At 51.8% G+C, this 15525-nt stretch overlaps 1 protein-coding gene across 1 annotated transcript in view; it reads left to right on the top strand.

The window, feature by feature from the left end:
* ITIH6 (inter-alpha-trypsin inhibitor heavy chain family member 6) overlaps window positions 1–14030 on the top strand; it is a 30563-nt gene extending 16533 nt beyond the window's left edge. The window contains exons 5-14 of the mRNA XM_056866608.1: window positions 936–1105; window positions 2915–3031; window positions 3870–4041; window positions 5094–6878; window positions 7697–7723; window positions 8395–8424; window positions 9533–9583; window positions 10825–10938; window positions 12365–12745; window positions 13795–14030. Of these exons, the coding sequence (XP_056722586.1) occupies window positions 936–1105; window positions 2915–3031; window positions 3870–4041; window positions 5094–6878; window positions 7697–7723; window positions 8395–8424; window positions 9533–9583; window positions 10825–10938; window positions 12365–12745; window positions 13795–14030 (3083 nt within the window). The remainder of the gene's footprint in view (window positions 1–935; window positions 1106–2914; window positions 3032–3869; window positions 4042–5093; window positions 6879–7696; window positions 7724–8394; window positions 8425–9532; window positions 9584–10824; window positions 10939–12364; window positions 12746–13794) is intronic.
* The last annotated feature ends 1495 nt before the right edge of the window (window positions 14031–15525 follow it).

Here is a 15525-nt window from a genome sequence, read left to right as displayed (position 1 = left end):
AAAGCGACCATGCGTTTTCGCCCATAGAGTTGGAAGGGACCACCAGGGTCATCAATTCCAACCCCCTGCACAATGCAGGAAATTCACAACTACCTCCCCCCCACACCTAGTGACCAGAAGATAGCCAAGATGCGCTCCCTCTCATCATCTGCCTAAGGTCACAGAATCAGCATTGCTGACAGATGACCATCTAGCCTCTGCTTCAAAACCTCCAGGGAAGGAGAGCTCACCACCTCCCGAGGAAGCCTGTTCCACTGAGGAACCGCTCTGTTAGAAAGTTCTTCCTAATGTCTAGATGGAAACTCTTTGGATTTAATTTCAACCCGTTGGTTCTGGTCCGACCTTCTTGGGCAACAGAAAACAACTTGGCACCGTCCTCAATATGACAGCCCCATGGTTATCCTATCCCCCTCTCAGTCTTCTCCTCTTCAGGCTAAACATACCCAGCTCCTTCAACCATTCCTCATAGGACTGGGGTCTGCAGACCCCTCACCATCTTCGTTGCCCTCCTCTGGACACGTTCCAGCGTGTCTACATCCTTCTTAAATTGTGGTGCCCAAAACTGAACACAGTACTCTAGGTGAGGTCTAACCAGAGCAGAGCAAAGCGATACCATCACTTCGAGTCACAGCGCTCTCAGCCCCACCTACCTCCCAGGGTGCCTGTTGCACGGAGGGGAAGGGAAGGGGATTGTAAGCCGGCTCGATTCTTCCTTAAGTGGTAGAGAAAGTCGGCATATAAAAACCAACTCTTCTTCTTCTTCTTCTTCTTCTTCTTCTTCTTCTTCTTCCAGTCTTACTTTCGAAATGTTAACACAGGTTCTGCCTGTGTCATTAGTTCGGCGACGGCCCTTTGCAACTTATCGCATGAACTTTGTGGTTATCAGGGGTGAACCTGCCCATGATCCTACTGACCAATTGACCTTTTCTTGGCAGGGGACTCTGAGGCGCCACCGTCCACCCGGGTGGAGAAAGGAACGCACTGCGCATGGATTGTCTTCACCCCGACCCCCCAAGAGCAGGCTGCATACTCCAGCGCAGGAATTACGGCTGATTTTGTGGTTCAGTATGATGTGGCCATGCCAGATGTCGCAGGCGATGTTCAGGTAAAGGAGGCGTCTGCGCAGCCAGAAGTAGGGTTTCCAGCCTCCGGGTGGTGGCTGGAGATCTCCCGCTATTACAACTAATCTCCAGGCGACAGAGATCAGCTCCCCTGGCAATTGGGCTCTATGACATTATACCCCACTGAAGTCCCTCCCCTCCCCAAACCTCAGTAGAGAACAATGCCATAGAGTACAATGCCCTCTGAAGCTCCCGTTTTCTCCAGGGAACTGATCTCTATTGGCTGGAGATCAGTTGTAATAGCAGGAGATCTCCTGTTAGTACCTGGAGGTTTATTTAGAAATTGCAACTACTACGGCTCAAAATTGGAAATGATATCACTTTGCATGCATAATATTGCAGATTAGATATATTGGTGCAAAATATATTAAATTATAATACTGCAAATAAAACTCTTGACAATAAACTATTTCATTTGTATTAAACTCATACAAGTAATTTTACAAATAAATATAGGCGTATGGCCAATGCAATACTTCTTACAATAGGTCAATAGGACAAATAAATGAGCATCTTGTTACAAATCTGTTACACAACATATAACAAAAAAACGTGGTAAGCATGAACCAGGACACAAAAGGGTGGGACAAGTCCCCGGTAAAAGATCTTGTTTCTTCCTTCTTCAGCCACCTGTGCCCAGTCCTGTGTCCTCTTCTTATGTTGCTTTGAATTGTATTAATTTCACAATTTCTTTTCAAAGCATCACAGGACAGAGACCATCCAGGATCCCATGGGACCTTAAACTACATCAAAGTATGTTATTTCAACTATATGAAGCTAATGCTCTCAACAGTCTTCATACAAGCAGCTTAGGCTCTTGTTACAACCACATTGCATAAAGTTTATGCTTTGAAAAGAAATTGTGAAGTTAATACAATTCAAAGCAACGTAAGAAGAGGACACGGGACTGGACACAGGTGGCTGAAGAAGGAAGAAACAAGATCTTTTACCGGGGACTTGTCCCACCCTTTTGTGTCCTGGTTCATGCTTACCACGTTTTTTTGTTATATGTTGTATAACAGATTTGTAACAAGATGCTCATTTATTTGTCCTATTGACCTATTGTAAGAAGTATTACATTGGCCATACTCCTATATTTATTTGTAAAAGTACTTGTATGAGTTTAATACAAATGAAATAGTTTATTGTCAGAGTTTTATTTGCAGTATTATAATTTAATGTATTTTGCACCAATGTATCTAATCTGCAATATTATGCATGCAAAGTGATATAATTTCTCATTTTGAGCCATAGCAGTTGCAATTTCTAAATAAGCTTTTCCCTTATGCAACTCTGGTTATATTTTTGCACAGTACCTGGAGGTTGGCAACCCTACTAATTATATCTTTCTCTGATGCCATTTCCCCCCAATCTAAAATGGCACCTGAGTTCCTTCATCAGTCCATGTATGCTTCCCCAGCAGGGCAAACAGGGGCCCTGGGGCCATTTTGGAGTGGGAAGATGACACTGGAGGGGGATTGTTGACTAGAGTCGGTGTGTTAGGAGATGGTTGACTTAGGGTTGCCAGCTCTTTCACTTTTATAAATTATCACTTCATTTCTAAGTACTTTGTGTGTGCTGTTTGGATCTCTTCCATTATCCGTACAGCACTGAGCCTTTAATTTCTCCAGACCACCTGGAGGTTGGCAACCCTAGGGTGACCCCATAGCCAAGGGTGGGCAGGTGGGGCTCACAGGGTAGCTGACCCTAATAAACCAACAATGGCCCAAGGCATTCTAGCAGCCTCCTTGTTTTCATTCCCTCCCCGCCGTGATTCCTCTCTCCTTTCTCAGATCTACAGCGGCTACTTCGTACACTACTTTGCCCCCAGGGGTTTGCCCCCGGTTCAGAAGGACGTGGTGTTTGTGATCGATGTCAGCGGCTCCATGTACGGCACGAAAATGAAACAGGTGAGCGTTGCTGAGCGGACACGATTTTGGGGGTAGACTTTGTGGCTCTGAGCCACCAGAGAGAGTGATGGAGAAAGTCCCTTCCACGCCCCAGGAGGGAGGCCAATTTGGCAGGAGTCGAGCGGCTGACCATGCGGGATTAGCCTAAAATAAGTCTCGGAGGTCTAGGATCCATTATTTTGTTAAAAAAGCTTATTCTAAACACATACAAAAATCTACAAATAAGGAGAATGCAATGGTCATTTAAAATCAAAACGTTTAAGAGCAAATTGCTCATCTGGGGTCAGGTGAGGATGACATGGGTCTTAGAATCATGGACCACCAGGGTCATCTAGTCCAACCCCCGGCACAATGCAGGAAATTTACAACTACCTCCTCCCCCACACCCCCAGTGACCCCTACTCCATGCCCAGAAGATGGCCAAGATGCCCTCCCTCTCACGATCTGCCTAAGGTCACAGAATCAGCCTTGCTGACAGATGGCCATCTAGCCTCTGCTTAAAAACCTCCACGGAAGGAGAGCTCACCACCTCCCGAGGAAGCCTGTTCCACTGGGGAACTGCTCTAACTGTTGGAAAGTTCTTCCTAATGTCTAGACGGAAACTCTTTTGATTAAATTTCAACCCGTTGGTTCTGGTCTGACCTTCTGGGGCAATGGAAAGTCAGCTTTTCTGGATACCCTCTAGGAAGGAACACCCTACCATAAACCTCCCAAGTCCCCTTTTGAGCTGGCAATCCTGCAGGATACCGCAGTCACCCTTCTAACTGACATTATTCCTTCAGCAATCTTGAGTGAACCAGGTCTTACTAAACCCCCATCTTTGACTGATCGTCCCCAGACCAAGAAGGCCATGCAAGTCATACTGGGCGACCTCCACCAAGAGGACTTCTTCAACATCATCACTTTCTCCGACACAGTGAACGTCTGGAAGCCCGGCCAGTCCCTCCAAGCGACCCCGCAGAACATCCGGAAGGCCAAGGACTACATCGGCAAGATGGAAGCCGACGGGTGTATGTACAAGCCGGGGCAATTGTTGGGTGGTGGCGGCGGCAGAGCGATCCGGAACCCGCCGTTGGCTCCTCTGAAGGAATTCCCTCTGTTTTGCTCTCGAGTCCCCGTTCTTTCGGGGTAGATAGAAACTACTAACCCCCATCTTCCAGATGTCAAGGGCTCCCCTTACAGACGAGACCCAGGAATCTGATCCATAGCTGTTTGCATTTGTCTGGCGTCAGCATGGTGTAGTGGTCAGGAGCGGCGGACCCTAATCTGGAGGACCAGGTTCGATTCCCCACTCCTCCCCATGAGTGGCGTATTCTAATCTGGAGAACCAGGTTCGATTCCCCACTCCTCCCCATGAGTGGCGTATTCTAATCTGGAGAGATGGGTTCGATTCCCCACCCCTCCCTATGAGTGGCGTATTCTAATCTGGAGAGATGGGTTCGATTCCCCACCCCTCCCCATGAGTGGCATATTCTAATCTGGAGAGATGGGTTCGATTCCCCTCTCCTCCACATGAGTGGCGTATTCTAATCTGGAGAACCAGGTTCGATTCCCCACTCCTCCCCATGAGTGGCGTTTTCTAATCTGGAGAATTGGGTTCGATTCCCCACTCCTCCCCATGAGTGGCGTATTCTAATCTGGAGAAATGGGTTCGATTCCCCACTCCTCCCCATGAGTGGCGTATTCTAATCTGGAGAAATGGGTTCGATTCCCCACTCCTCCCCACGAGCGGCGTATTCTAATCTGGAGAACCAGGTTCGATTCCCCACTCCTCCACGTGAAGCCTGCTGGGTGACCTTGGGCAAGTCACAGCTCTTTCTAAACTCTCTCAGCCCCACCTCCTTCACAAGGTGTCTGTTGTGGGGAGAGGAAGGTGATTGTAAGCCGTTCTGAGACTCCTTAAAGGTAGAGAAAAGTGGGGTATAAAAACCAACCTTCTTCTTCTGCTTCTTCCGATGCTGCTGGTGCTTCTTCTTCTTCTTCTTTTCCGTTAGACACCATTTTTTCCTCAGGGAAGTCAGCAGTCCTGCCTTCTGACCTCCTCTGGCTTTCTGTTCCCCAGGGACGGATATCAACGCGGCTTTGCTCGCAGCGGCCTCCGTCTTCAACCAGAGCTCCCCCACGGCAGGGAAGGCGACTAGAGAACCGAGAATCCCACTGATCATCTTCCTGACAGACGGCGAACCCACCTCGGGGGTGACGGCTGGCAGCCGCATCCTCGCCAACGCCCAGCGGGCTCTGCGGGGCGCCATCTCTCTCTTCGGCCTGGCCTTTGGCGACGACGCGGACTACGGGCTACTGAGGCGCCTGTCGCTGGAGAACCGAGGCGTGGCCCGGCGTATCTACGAGGACGCCGACGCCACCCTCCAGCTCAAGGGTTTCTACGACGAGATCGCCAGCCCTCTGCTGTACGATGTGGAGCTGTCCTACCTGGACGGGGTCGCCCAAGATCTCACCAGGAACCTGTTCCCCAATTATTTCCAGGGCTCGGAGCTGGTGGTGGCCGGGCGGATGAAGTCAGGGGCGTCGGAGCTGCGGGTACGCACGACGGGGCACGGCCAGGAGGGCCTGCTGAGCTTGGAGAACGACATCTCCGCCAACGCCACGGAAGCCGCTCCCTTCGGCTGTCTTGGCGACGCCGGCCAGATCGGCCGGTTTGTGCAGAGGCTCTGGGCCTACTTTACCATCCAGGACCTTCTCCAGGCCCGGTTCCGAGCCAACGACACGGCGGCCCGGCACCTGCTGACCGAAAAGGCCACCAACCTGTCCCTCAAGTACAACTTTGTCACGCCCGTCACCTCCCTGATCGTGGTGCGGCCGGAAGAGGAGAGAGAGAAGGGGCCGCCGGCCAAAGCGACCGCCCCTCCCGGGGCGACCAGAGCGCTTAAAGCCACGCAAGCGTCGGGGACCTCTGCGTCACCGTGGCCCTCCAAAGTGGCTAAAACCGCTCCCGGACTTGGTGCGACCCATGCCCCTGCGGTCCCGAAAGCGCACAAGGGCACAGCAGGCCCTGGGCCCGTGCCCACTGCCCCGGTGCCAGTCGCAGCAACCGGAATCCCCAAAGCCGTCAGGCCCACGTCTCTACTGGCGACTGCCACGACCGTCGTCATCAGCCATGCTTCTCCGCTACCTACTGCGAGCCACCCCAAAGCAGTTAAAGTCCCCCCAGGTCCAGCAGTTGCTGCTACGTCTCTGGCTCCTGTGGTCCTCCACGGCTCCACCAAGCCACCTCGAGCCACAACCTCCACCAGGGCTACCAGAACGCCCACCAAAACCCCCAAACCCAGTCCCACCAGAGCTGGGAGGCTCAGGATGACCGGTCAACCTCACTCGGCTCAGGAGACCAGAGGAACAGCCATTACCAAAGTCCTGGGAGGGGTCGCCGGCACGGTCCTCGGCGTGCCCGCTACCACGTACCCGCTCGGCACCGCAAAAGTCCTTGGGAATGACTCCGGCAGCGTGGGGCAGCATGAGGCCTCCCCGCAGCCAGCTGCTGACCGCCAGCCTCACCCACACCGGCAGGGGGGCGGTGCCAGGACGGAGACGGGGGACATCCCTTGGAGTAAGACGACGCCCAAGGGCCGGACAGCGGTGGAAGTGGCCACGGAGAAGCCGCCACAGAACAGCACTGGGCCTTGGGGCGCGACACCCGGAGCTACGTCTCTGCTCTCCCAGGGCAGGGAATTAACCAGCAGGACTCCTAGCACCACCCCTGCCTCAAACATCAGCCTTTTCCTCATACCTGGAGAGTCTGAGTTGCTCTCGACCGTAGACCTGGGCGGGGAATACGTGGAGTCCCTGAACCCACCTGCGGTGTATAGTTTTGTGAAGGCCAAGCAACAGTCAGGTAGGGGACAAGATGTAGGGTTGGCTTTACAGGTTTTTTTGGGGGGGCCTTCCCAAAGATCTCCACCAGGATGGTGTAGTGGTTAAGAGCGGTGGTTTGGAGCGGTGGACTCTGATCTGGAGAACCGGGTTTGATTTCCCCGCTCTGCCACCTGAGCGGCGGAGGCTAATCTGGTGACCTGGATTTGTTTCCCCACTCCTCCACATGAAGCCAGCTGGGCGACCTTGGGCTAATCACAGCTCTCTCAGCCCCACCTACCTCACAGGGTGTCTGTTGTGGGGAGGGGAAGGGAAGACGATTGTAAGCCGGTTTGATTTTCCCTTGAATGGTAGAGAAAGTTGGCCTATAAAAACCAACTCTTCTTCTTTTCTTGTCCTTTCCCTGCTGTAGTACATTCGAATCCAGGGGTCCCCAACGTGGATGTCTTGGCACTTTTCAAGAGAACGCTGTTTATAGAAAGTGGGCGGGGCCAGGTAGGGCTTTTGCTCAGGTAGGGCTTTTGCTCAGGTAGGGCTTTTGCTCAGGTAGGGCTTTTGCTCAGGTAGGGCTTTCTGATTGGCTGTGTAGATTTTTTTTAATGTTGTTTTTGGCAACAGGTGCCACCTTAGCATAAGGAGCTTCACTGTGTGAATGGAAGTAAACTGTGTCTGGTTCTGCCTCCTCCGGTAGCCACTTTGTGGCTGCGCCTACCTACCACGCTGTCCCAAAGGTGCCACAGATTCAAAAAGGTTGGGGACCCCTGTTCTAATCTATGCCACCCTCTCACCCTCCCACACCCAAATAATGTAAATTCTCAACTCTGCTTGTTTCCTTCTTAGGTAGCATGGATTATGAAGACTATTCAGGTAATTCTGTGCATTGCTGAGTTTTGCGGTATTTCCCTGCTCCTCTACATGAAGCCAGCTGGGTGACCTTGGGCTAGACACAGTTCTCGCTGAACTCTCTCAGCCTAGGGTTGTCAACCTCCAGGTCCTTATCAAAAAGTCTTTTATGCAAGTATCTCGCCAAACTTGCACCAAGGAGACGTGGATATACTCTCAATAGCGTCCAGACTTGGTGGTGGAAGTAGCAGGTATCTTTCGTTGCTGCTGTTTGGAGTATATTGACTCCTAAGTAGAACGAGTGGCAATAGTAGATCACGTATATATATAATACAGGGTGCCGGATATTCCCTGTTTCGACCACTAGAGGAGGTCTTCTTCAGCTGCCAACTCGGGCTGTATAGTAACACGCTCCTCCGTTGGATGGGATCAAATGTCCTTACTCATGCTGTTACAAATGTCTCCTGCTATTACAACTGGTCTCCAGCCGATAGAGATCAGTTCCCCTGGAGAAAATGCCTGGTTTGGCAATTGGACTCTATGGCATTGAAGTCCCTCCTCTCCCCAAACCCTGCCCTCCTCACGTTCCAGCCCCCAAATCTTCAGGTATTTCCCAACCCAGAGCTGGCAACCCTATCAGAGGGCCAGGAAGGCTTTGCTTCTAAGTGCCACTGAAAACAGATCTTCCTTTGCAGATTTATTAGAAGAACGGGAGAGTGATTCAGGTACGTCCCTACATGACAGGGGGGCCCCAAGGGAAGCGAGGCTGACAACCAGCCAGGGTTTTACTAGTCTCAACAAGAAAACCGTGTTCTCTTGGGCCTCAGCAGCCAGCATGCTCTAGATTTGGCCAGCTTTTGTCCAGGGACTTGCCAGATTACACTCAGAAACAGGCAGGCTCCGGTTTGGTTCCTTTGCCACCTCAGCCCAGACCCTGTCCTGGCCTCACCTGGGAAGAGAGTTTTAAATCAAAGCATTTTTAAAATCCGGTCACAGCTGGTTTATGGCGAGCCAGTAGGGTTATCAAGGCAAGAGGCGTCCAGAGGTGGTCTGCCATTGCCTGCCTCTGCATAGCGATCCTGGACTTCCTTGGTGATCCTCCCATACAAGCACAAACCAGGGCTGACCCTGGAGGGGCTGTGGCTCAGTGGTAGAGCCTCTGCTTGGCATGCAGAAGGTCCCAGGTTCAATCCCCGGCATCTCCAGTTAAAGGGACCAGGCAAGTAGGTGATGGGAAAGACCTCTGCAGGAGACCTTGGACAGCCACTGCCGGTCTCAGTAGACAATACTGACTTTGATGGACCAAGGGATTCAGTATAAGGCAGCTTCATGCGAGCTACTGAAATTGGACAAGATCGGTCTAGTCTGGGCCATCCAGGTCAAGGCAAGACACATTCAGAGGTGGTTTGCCGTTGCCTGCCTCTGCGTAGCAACCCTGGACTTCCTTGGCGGTCTCCCATCCAAGCACTAGCCAGGGCCGACCCCACTTAGCTTCCCAGATCTGGGCTTGCCTGGGCTCAATCAAAAGCTAGCAACCCCAAATGGAGAGACATACGAATGTGTACGATCCTCAGCTCCTGTCATGTTTTCTCTGGGCCACGTTGGTCCACATTGTCTGGGCTGTCCAGGGCAGGCATCCCAGCATAGCCTGAAAGTTCATCAAAGCTCCTGGTGAGATTCTTTCGGAGGAAACCAGTTAAACAGAATGGTCGTCCAGTTCACCAGAGCAGGGGGGGTCTTTTGTTGAGACTGGGAGGGGTGGTACCTGATGTCCAAAAAGACTGGGTTTCTTCATACCTGGCATAACTAATGAGACTTCTCCCCTTACTCCAGGCCAACTGATTGGTGCCTCTAAAGGTGGCTTCTTCACCTTCTCCTCTTGGGGTAAGTTGCTCCTATTTCAAGCCCATAGAACCCCTTAGCGTGGTGTGGTGGTGAAGAGCGGTGGTTTGGAGCGGTGGACTCTGATCCGGAGAACCGGGTTGGATTCCCCACTCCGCCACATGAGCGGTGGGTGCTAATTGGGTGAACTGGGTTGGTTTCCCCACTCCTCCACACGAAGCCAGCTGGGTGACCTTGGGCTAGTCACTGTCTCTCAGCCCCACCCACCTCACAGGGTGTCTGTTGTGGGGAGGGGAAGGGAAAGGTGATTGTAAGCCGGTTTGATTCTTCTTTAAGTGGGAGAGAAAGTTGGGATATAAAAACCAACTCTTTTTTTTTTCCTTCGAGGGCCGGGTATGACATAAATGTCACTTGGCCAGGTCAGGCCATGCCGCGCCAGCCTAGATTGGGGGGTGGGGTGGCTGCCTCGTAGGCCGGATAAGAGCTCTCAAGGGGCCAAATCCACACACACCCCTGCCCTACAAAATCGTGGCTTTCTGCTTCGCTTGCAGGGATTTCAAAGGGAGATTAGAAAGAGAGACTGCTGAATTACAACTAATAATGAAGCTCAAGACTATGCATTCTCTGAGACTTAATAGAGATCTGGGATTCCTGCCTCATCACCAATGCTGATTTCTCCGCGCCTACTACCCCTCTGCATATCACACCTAACCCAATCACGCCTGCTAATGCCATTTACTTGCTTGTGGCATTTACATTGCCGTTGTGTGTCTAATTCACTCGTCTCTACTTAAGGGTAGATGGACTCACATTCTAGCAGTATCTGAAGAAGTGAGCTGTGGCTCACAAAAGCTCAATTTCCCTGCCAGAAATTTTAATCTGAAGAAGTGAGCTGTGGCTCACAAAAGCTCATATCCCTGCCAGAAATGTTGTTAGTCTTTAAGGTGCTATTGGACTCCTGCTCTTTTCTACTGCTAGTGACCGACTAACACAGTTGTGTGTGCGTGTAAAGTGCTGTCAAGTCACAGCCGACTTATGGCGACCCCTTTTTGGGGTTTTCATGGCAAGAGACTCACAGAGGTGGTTTGCCAGTGCCTTCCTCTGCACAGCAAGCCTGGTATTCCTTGGTGGTCTCCCATCCAAATACTAACCAGGGCTGACCCTGCTTATCTTCTGAGATCTGACGCGATCAGGCTAGCCTGGGCCATCCAGGTCAGGGCACTAACACAGTTACCCATCGTGATTTTGGTTTTGTTGTTGTTGTTGCGTTTGTTTTGCTACAGTGGACGGAGACCCTCACTTTGTGGTGCGGTTACCGCATTCGCTAGGGAACTTGTGCTTTACCCTGGATGGAGGCCCAGGAGATATCCTGAACTTGGTGAGCGACCCTCAGACAGGTAAGAAGAGTAGAGCGCTGGAACCAACACGGCCTGCCCCTAATGGGAACGATCCCACTGTGCCTAAAACTTGCTCCGTTTTGTTTCCACGAATTCTGGCATCTCAGGCCAACTGCTTGTGAGTGTGCATAGAGTTTGAATGCCCACGGGAGGCGTTTGTTTTTAAAAAGGAGAGATCTGACAAGTACTTCTAAGCATGTGCAGAGTGCCAGCCTGGTGTAGTGGCTAAGAGAGAAGAGTTTTTTTTAAAATATATGCTGACTTTCTCTACCACTTAAGGAAGAATCAACCTGGCTTACAATCTCCTTCCCCTCCCCTGTGAGGTAGGTGGGGCTGAGAGAGCTGTGACTGGCCCAAGGTCTATTTATACACCTTCTGTCTTCCGGGTGAAGAAGGAGAGTTGGTTTTTATACCCTGATTTTCTCTACTGTAAGGAAGCCTCAAACCGGCTTACAATCACCTTCCTCTCCCCACAACAGACACCTTGTGAGGAAGGTGGGGCTGAGAGAGTTCAGAGAGAACTGTGACTAGCCCAAGGTCACCCAGCTGGCTTCATGTGTAGGAATGGGGAAACCAACCCGGTTCGCCAGATTAGAATCCGCCGCTCATGTGGAGGAGTGGGGAATCAAGCCCGGTTCTCCAGATTAGTGTCTACTGCTCCAAACCACCGCTCTTAACCACTATATGACACTGGCTCTACACCAAGTGGTGAACTCTAATCTGGAGAACAGGGTTTGATTCCCCATTCCTCCACATGAAGTCAGCTGGGCGACCTTGGGCTAGTCACAGTTCTCTCCGAACTCTCTCAGCCTCACCTACCTCACAAAGGTGTCTGTTGTGGGGAGAGGAAGGGAAGGTGATTGTAAGACAGATTGAGATTCCTTAAAGATAGGGAAAACCAGGGCATAAAAAAACCAACTCTTCTTCTTTTCCTTTGTAAAGGTAATCCATGTTTGGTTAAAAATGGATCTGTAAACACAGTAGTTCTGTGTTTTTCTCTTTGACAAGAAGCAACTGGGGAAAAAAACCTGATGTCCAGACAGGGGGACAAGGAAAAAGAGCACTAAATTCCCCCTGCTGACTTTCTCTACCATTTAAGGGAGAATCAATCTGGCTTACAATCACCTTCCCCTCCCCACAACAGACACCCTGTGAGGTGGGTGGGGCTGAGAGAGCTCTAAGAGAGCTGCGGCTAGCCCAAGGTCACCCAGCTGGCTTCATGTGGAGTGGGGAATCGAACCTGGTTCTCCAGGTGAGAGTCCACCGCTCCAAACCACCGCTCTTAACCACTACACCACACTGGCTCTCTGAGCAGGTGTGTGAGAGCTGATGTGGTTTCTTCACCTGTTCTCCAGGTGAGAAGCGGGGAAGAGGGAGGATTGTTGCTTTTTCACTGCAGATGGATGCCCTTTTCCCTCCCCCCCAGGACTGGAGGTCAACGGCCATTTAATGGGTGCCCCATTCAGGCCAGGCCATGAGGACCGTCCCCGCACGTACCTCGATGTCATTAGCGTGGTGGTAGACCACCCCCGGGCGACCTACGTGGTCAACGTGACACGGGACGGCGTGACGCTGCGCGGGGAAGATACGCTGGTGTTTCCATTTGCCCGGAGGGCTGCCGTCCAGAGGGCCCAGCTGGCGATCTCCGTGTGGCCTGAGGCCAAAGTCTCCATCTGGATCGGACATGGGGTGGAATTCCTCGTGCTGCTCCATCGCTACAGCCACCCCACCCCCCTGCAGCTGGACCACCTGGGCTTCTACGTGGTGAACGGCGCGGGGCTGTCGTCTTCGGCACGTGGTCTGTTAGGTGAGCGACTCTTCCTCCAAGCATGGCTACAGGGGAATGGGGAAGGAGAGCAAGTTCTCTTCCACCATCCTTGCTGCACGCGACTTAATCCAGTCTTGCCTTACCTACGGCAGGAGGGCCATGTCGGGCAATTTTCATTTATTCATTCAGTTGGTGGTAGAAAGGGGCGTCAAGTCACCGCAATTTAAGGATGTAGACAAGCTGGAACGTGTCCAGAGGAGGGCAACAAAGATGGTGAGGGGTCTGGAGACCAAGTCCTATGAGGAAAGGTTGAAGGAGCTGGGTATGTCTAGCCTGGAGAGGAGGAGACTGAGAGATGATATGAAAACCATCTTCAAGTCCTTCGAGGGCTGTCATATAGAGGATGGTGCCGAGTTGTTTTCTGTTGCTCCAGAAGGTCGGACCAGAACCAATGGGTTGAAATTTTAAAAAGTTTCTGTCTTGACATTAGGAAGAATTTTCTAACAGAGCGATTCCTCAGTGGAACAGGCTTCCTCGGGAGGTGGTGGGCTCTCCTTCCCTGGAGGTTTTTAAGCAGATGGCCCATCTGTCAGCAATGCTGATTCTATGACCTTGGGCAGATCATGAGAGGGAGGGCACCTTGGCCATCTTCTGGGCATGGAGTAGGGGTCACTGGGGTGTCGGGGGGAGATGAATTCACTGCATTGTACAGGGGGTTGGACTAGATGTCCCTAGTGGTCCCTTCCAACTCTATGATTCTATTCTAAGTCATAGCCGACTTATGGCAACTCCCGTAGGGTTTTCAAGGCACGAGATAAGCAGAGGTAGTTTCCCATTGCTTGCTTCTCCGAAGCAACCCTGGACTTCCTTAGTGGTCTCCCATCCAAGTACTAACCACGGCAGACCCTGCTTAGCTTCCGAGCTCTGGCAAGATTTCGGTAGCCGGGGACCTCCAGGTCAGTACAAACAGATGTGGTTACTGTGTGCATGGGGACAGCCCTATTGGCTCTAGTGTTTCAACACTGCACCTGTCATTACTTATATATTATGTGCAGCAATTACCCCAAAGTCCATATGTTCTTCCACAGGCCAGTTCCAGAACAGCAACTTCCGGCTTTCCCAGAGCCCTGCTCAGGGGGCACCAGAGGCCTGGCTGTGGAGGGGCACTCGCAAGGTGCCGGTTGCGGAAGTCAGCAAGGTGCTAAAGGATTCCTCCCAGAGAGCGCATGAGGCCCCTTGCTGGCTGGTGAAGCGCAAGGATGTGGAGGGTCTGTTGGGGAGCCCGTACAGCTCCTACCTGGCCTCCCACCTGCGGGAAATGTGAGTGGGCCGCCCTTCCCACGGTCAAGGGTCACGGCTTGCAGAAGCTGTACCAGGAAGCGACTGAATTCCAGCACTCTCGCGTCGCGGCGGCCTTCTTCCCGCATCCTAGGGTTGCCAACCTCCAGGTGCTAGCTGGAGATCCCCTGCTATTACAACTGATCTCCAGCCGATAGAGATCACCTGGAGAAAATGGCTGCTTTGGCAATTGGACTCTACGGCATTGAAGTCTCTCCCCTCCCCAAACCCCGCCCTCCTCGGGCTCCGCCCCAAAAACCTCCCGCCGGTAGCGAAGAGGGACCTGGCAACCCTACTGCGTCCCAACCTTTGCTATGGGGATGTGGAGGGGGGGGGGGGTCCGTCCGTAATCTCCCTTTGCGGTAGATTCCAGGAATCTGAGGTAAAGGTGGTGTTGCAACTAAAGGCATAGTTGTGAATTTCTTGCAGTGTTCAGGGGGTTGGACTAGATGACCCTGGTGGTCCCTTCCAAATCTATGATTCTATGATCTTTAGGAGAGAATGCTCTTCCCAAACACAGTGAGGTGTGAGTTCAGCCCTAGTTTAGAAACAGTGAACTGGCAGGTCTTGCACATACCTGGCCTTTGCAACTGCTGGAGTGAGCCCCTTCTCTCTCTCTCAAGCATGAATCATTGTAAGCAAAGCATGCCCCCCCCCAAAAAAAAACTGTGTACAAGTAAAGCCTTTCATTCCAGGAAGTTCAGAATCAGAAAAGCACATCCATACATAAGCCATTCTAAACCAACAAAGGTTTTTTTTATTCTAACCCTGAATATATATATATAAAAAAGTCTCAGCCTTGTTCTGTTTTTTTTAAACACACATTTCTAGAGAGTTGCCTAAAAAATAGAATTCAAACATTTTACACAAAGCCTGCTGGAGCCCGACATAAAAATATGGGAAACAGCCATAGAAACTGAGTCGTGCGGCTGGGTAAAAAAGGCCTTGAAGTCCTTGCTGGGGGACGGGGGGCCCTTTCTCCCACATACAGTTCCCGTCTGCTACACAGAAGGGGTGGAGCGGAAGGGGCAGGGGAGACTGTTTTATGGCAAACATGTACAAACGGGGGAGGGGAAAATTAACAGGAGATGCCGGCAACGGGAACCACAGTGGAAGCGAAGCCCTGGCTCCTGGCCTATCCTAGCAGGAAGCCGGCTGGATCGACACCAGGTGGAGTAACTCCGACCACCCCCCTCCCTGGAGGCAGCAGCCATATGGAAGGTATCCAGTGCTGGACTGGACCACTTCTGACTGCGAGACTGAACTTGCTCCTCAGACTCAACACAAGACGCATGGACCCCTCTACCGGCGCACGACGGTAAAGCCACAGAGCGGATTCTAAGCTAGTCTCTTCACCCACACGCTGCTTTTGAATGTTCGAGAAAGTTTTTTACTGTGCTGGCGGACATTCAACTGTTTGACCCCCTCCCCATGCACTCGGAAGTGGTGTGGTCCAGGACCAGATAAATCAAGTGATGCCG

This window comes from Euleptes europaea, chromosome 1 (genome assembly GCF_029931775.1).
Source record: "Euleptes europaea isolate rEulEur1 chromosome 1, rEulEur1.hap1, whole genome shotgun sequence".
NCBI classification, from domain to species: domain Eukaryota; kingdom Metazoa; phylum Chordata; class Lepidosauria; order Squamata; family Sphaerodactylidae; genus Euleptes; species Euleptes europaea.
This window is presented reverse-complemented; position numbering and strand designations above follow the sequence as displayed.